General features: G+C 36.1%; 1 protein-coding gene across 1 annotated transcript; it reads left to right on the plus strand.

Annotated features, from left to right (window-relative positions):
* The first annotated feature begins 292 nt into the window (after window positions 1-292).
* LOC136217856 (probable UDP-arabinopyranose mutase 2) lies at window positions 293-3,760 on the plus strand. Its single transcript, XM_066004528.1, has 4 exons — window positions 293-711; window positions 1,973-2,223; window positions 2,323-2,491; window positions 3,156-3,760. Exons 1-4 carry the CDS (start codon window positions 388-390, stop codon window positions 3,495-3,497), a joined length of 1,086 nt encoding a protein of 361 aa, XP_065860600.1. The 5' UTR covers window positions 293-387; the 3' UTR covers window positions 3,498-3,760.
* The last annotated feature ends 1,007 nt before the right edge of the window (window positions 3,761-4,767 follow it).

The raw sequence follows: 4,767 nt of genomic DNA on the forward strand, positions 1-4,767 counted from the left end.
TATACAACAACATTGTTTAATATTTTTTCTAAAAACTGCAATATTTCGGAGCTTTTTAAGAAAATCTCCGAATATAAACATTTTGTGAAAAGTTTTTTTTTTTTTCTTTCTACAATTATCTTTCTTCAATTCATTTTGTGGTTGAACTTCAAAAACATTAAAAAGAAATACAAATTAGTAAATAGACGACAGTTAATCGAATCCGTAGCATCCCTAACCCATAGGAGCAGAACGATATTTTTCCAAAACCTATTTTATTCCCTATTTACCCTTTAAAGCTTCTATATATCAATCGAAGCAGCCAAGAAGAAAGCACACAATTTTCACAGCTGAAACTGAAAAATCCCTCCCTCTTTTACAGCTTAGCTACTCCTGTCGTGCTCAGCCATGGCGAGATCTTCCATCAAACCTACTCCCCTCTTGAAAGATGAGCTTGATATAGTCATACCTACCATTAGAAATCTCGATTTCTTGGAGATGTGGAGGCCTTTTTTTGAGCAATATCACTTGATCATTGTTCAAGATGGCGATCCAACAAAGGTCATTAAGGTCCCTGAAGGTTTTGACTATGAGCTTTACAATAGGAATGACATTAACAGGATTTTGGGTCCTAAGGCTTCCTGCATTTCCTTCAAGGATTCTGCTTGTCGCTGCTTCGGTTATATGGTCTCTAAGAAGAAGTACATCTACACTATCGATGACGATTGCTTTGTGAGTTTCTAACCTTATTGTTCTTCTTTACTCTGGTTCTGTAACTAGTTTCATGGAGGTGAATTTAGATCATGTAATTTTCAATTTGGAAAAAGGTTAAAAGGTTAATTGCTGTTCCTTTCACTAGATTTAGAAAGTTCAAAAATCTGGATCTCGATGTGATGTTTTTTGTCGGCGTTTGCTTTCTCTTTCTTTTTCGTGTTATGTCGGTGCATTGTACATTATTGTGTTGCCTGTATTTGCTACATTTGCATTTTGGTGGTAGTGTTTGGCTCATTGGTATTTCTTCTGCTATCTGAACAATTGTTCTGTTTCTGCTTCTGAGTTAGAACTTGAAGCAGCAGCTATGGTGGCTAATAAGTTGATTTAGATTTTTGAGTCCACTTGGATCTTCATATACTAATTTTAGGCAGTATATGAAGTCACGATCTGGTAATAAGGTCCTCTGCAGGCACATTTTAAGTCTATAATTCAATGCTTGGATGGTGTTTGCTGCATTGTATGATAGAGGATCTGATAACAACATGGCATCTCAGAAAGCCTGTGCTTTTGTCTCAATCAGCTCTTGGCTCGCTATGATGCTTACATTACATGGATCTTGTTAGACAAGTTGAATAATCAATTGTTTGACAAAATTCACTAAACAAGGAGATAGACAGATATGTAGATCGATAAAAGGAATATTCTTATTGATGCTTCTATTATATGTAGTTGCCAATGCTTAGTAGTTTTGTGGCAAAAAGCATCATTATACCAGTGATCTTTCATTTTTTTTTTCTTTTATTTGGACACATTAATCATTGATCATTTATTTTTTTGTTACATTAAGCCATTGTTTGCGAAGTTGTGAACATTTAATTAAGTTAAAAGGAAGTTATTCATTTTATATGTGTTTGAAATTATGCTTTTTTTTAGTTTAAACAAGTTTTACGGTCAAAACTGTTTTCAAACTTTGAAAAGTATAAATTTCAAAGGCAAATGAGAAAAAAAAAACACCTTGCTAACAGATTTTTATGTTTAAAACTATCTTTTTGGGTCATCATGGGCTTTATGTGACAAAAATAATGTATCTAAATAAAATATAAAAAACTTAATGAACCAAAAAATGAAAGATGGGGCCTCATAGTGCTTTTTGTCTAGTTTTGTTTGTTTTTTTGTTAGGAATTGAGATTGGATCAAGTATTGATTAAACAAGCTTGGTGGTGTGCACGTGTAGAGAAAACGTTTACACACTAACTCAAAACATAATATTATTGTGTAGGTTGCCAAAGACCCATCAGGCAAAGATATCAATGCACTCGAGCAGCACATCAAAAACCTTCTCTGTCCATCGACTCCAACTTTCTTCAATACTCTCTATGATCCATACAGAGAAGGTGCAGACTTTGTTCGTGGATATCCTTTCAGTCTCCGAGAGGGTGTTCCAACTGCTGTTTCTCATGGACTCTGGCTTAACATTCCTGATTATGATGCTCCTACCCAGCTTGTGAAACCTCTTGAGAGAAATACAAGGTGCTTCAGATCTCAACTTAATTATGTGCTTTTGATGCTTTAACAATGATAAGATAATTTCATTTCACTAAGCTATTCAGTTTTTTCTTACCTTCATAGATATGTTGATGCTGTCTTGACCATACCCAAAAGCACCCTGTTCCCAATGTGTGGTATGAACCTGGCATTTGACCGTGAATTGATTGGACCTGCAATGTACTTTGGTCTCATGGGTGATGGTCAGCCCGTTGGGCGCTACGACGATATGTGGGCTGGCTGGTGCATGAAGGTAAAATTTCAGTTCAAATTCAAAATATATTTCAGGAACTTTGAGATTGAAATGTTGGTGGTTTATAGTATCTTTGATGAAGCAAATTTAACTTCTTTTCTAGTGTTAGCTATGTAAAATATGAAGCTAAAACTGAAACATTGTTTTGAAATCAATGTACTGTATTAGCATTTAAACCATTATTCAGCAGGTGCATTTTCTATCCATTAGATAGTTGTGCTTAGAAATAGGCTGAATACATCACAGACTTAACTTGTTAGAAAAACTGATTGGACCTCTGAAAGATTTTCTTGTTAGCCCCTCAACTTGTTTACAATGACCTATTGACCCCCTAAACTTTCTTAAAATGGCATATTGGCCCCCTAAAGTGGTTAAAGTGATCTATTATCTATTAGCTCCTAGCACTTCCTTCAAGTGATACGCTTTTTAACTTGTCCAAATCTCTCATTGTTGTTGTTCTGCCACATGGGGCTAATGAGACGTTTTGAGCAAGTTAGGGACTAACTAGACATTCTTAAAGTTCCAAGGGCCAACTGTTTTTTTTTTTTTTTTGGCCAAATTACAATTTCCACATCTCATACTTATTTCTTTTCCTGGTTTTGGAATGCTGGCATCAAATATAGTTTTATGACTGAAATGTAAGTAATAAATGAAATTTGTATAGGTGATATGCGACCACATGGGATGGGGAGTTAAGACTGGACTGCCCTACATATGGCACAGCAAAGCAAGCAACCCATTTGTGAATCTTAAGAAAGAATACAATGGAATATTCTGGCAGGAAGAGCTGATTCCATTCTTCCAATCTGCTGTTCTTCCAAAAGAATGCACAACTGTTCAGAAATGCTACGTTGAACTGGCGAAGCAGGTGAAGGATAAACTTGGAAAGCTGGATCCTTACTTCATTAAACTATCAGATGCCATGTCTACTTGGATTGAAGCTTGGGACGACCTTAACAATTCGTCTGTTAAACCTGCAGTAGTTCCCAATGGTACTGCTAAGTAGAGATTGAGAGAAGTAGCATTCATTTAGCTTTGCTTCCCAGTAAGTAGTATGTTTAGTTGATAGTGTCATTAGTTAATTGCTATTATTATTTAGTATTGAAGATTGATTTGTTTATGTTAATGGGTGGAAGGAAGCTTGAGAGAATTTTTACTAGTTAATCAAAGAAGATGTGATTTTCTTCTACTTGTTAAATTTTGAAATTGAGTTGTTATTTACATATGATATGATTGAGATTAATGACAATTTGGCTATTTCTTGTGACTGATCAGAACCTCTTGAACCGAGTGATTGAGGGTTTGAATCCTAACAATCTTATTTATTGATAAAAATTTAACACACGAACAAGATAGATGTGTTGTATAAGTTTCAAGCTTAGGCGTATTCATGTGAAAAAATTATTCTTGAACTATAACTATCAGCTTAGTTTTAAATGGTTTTTCTTTCTTTTTTTTTTTTTAAGTAAAATATCATTAATGAGCCAAAAGTCGGCAAAAGTTTAATACAGAAATCGGAAACCCACTAGGGATAATATCAAAGTAACACTGACTAGCAAATTGAGAGGTCGCTCTAGCAAAAGCATGAGCTAAACCGTTTGCTTGTCTTCTAACAAAACGGATAGTGTAACCGTTTTGAGATGATAAAAGTGTGCGACATTGCCCAATAATGTCACCAAACTCAGACTGATCCAAACTTCCTGAAGTAATAGCTTTAACAGTGGTTAAGGAATCAGATTCAAATAGAATTTTATTGTAACCTGCCTCCATGGTCCATTCGAGTGCGTGTAAGACCGCCCAAGCTTCCGCTTCCCTAACTTCCATAATTCCTTCCACCAGATTTGTCTGGGCCGAGATAAAGGCACCATGAGAATCTCTAAGTACAGCACTACCTCCTGTTTTTCCAAGAATAGTAAATATGCTTGCATCTGTGCAACAGGAAACAACATCAGTCGGTGGTCGGTGCCATAGTTTCTGACATTCGTCCTCCCTAGGTATCGCGGAAGGAATTATACTCCGCTCCCTAGCCGTTTTCCAGTCCGCTAGATAACGCCTGCTTCTCAAAACGACTCCAACAGCGGTTGTAGATTTTTGATTCCAAAAGTAGTCATTCCTCGCCTCCCACCATGACCACATCAACATCATAAAAATCTCAGAATTCCTTGCACCAGCTAATCTGCAAAAATAGAAAAAGAAGCCAGCAAAGTTATCCGCATCAAGGCTTGATTGTTCAATTAAATTAGCAAGGCCCGCCTCCCTCCAAACTTCCATGACTT

Source organism: Euphorbia lathyris, chromosome 2 (genome assembly GCF_963576675.1).
Source record: "Euphorbia lathyris chromosome 2, ddEupLath1.1, whole genome shotgun sequence".
NCBI lineage: Eukaryota > Viridiplantae > Streptophyta > Magnoliopsida > Malpighiales > Euphorbiaceae > Euphorbia > Euphorbia lathyris.

Bases quoted from the DNA above. Each gene is read 5' to 3' on its own strand.
- LOC136217856 (XM_066004528.1), top strand. From the start codon at position 388: ATGGCGAGATCTTCCATCAAACCTACTCCCCTCTTGAAAGATGAGCTT. The intron at 2,224-2,322 runs GTGCTTCAGATC...TTACCTTCATAG, and splicing joins CCTCTTGAGAGAAATACAAG to ATATGTTGATGCTGTCTTGA. The intron at 2,492-3,155 runs GTAAAATTTCAG...AAATTTGTATAG, and splicing joins GGGCTGGCTGGTGCATGAAG to GTGATATGCGACCACATGGG.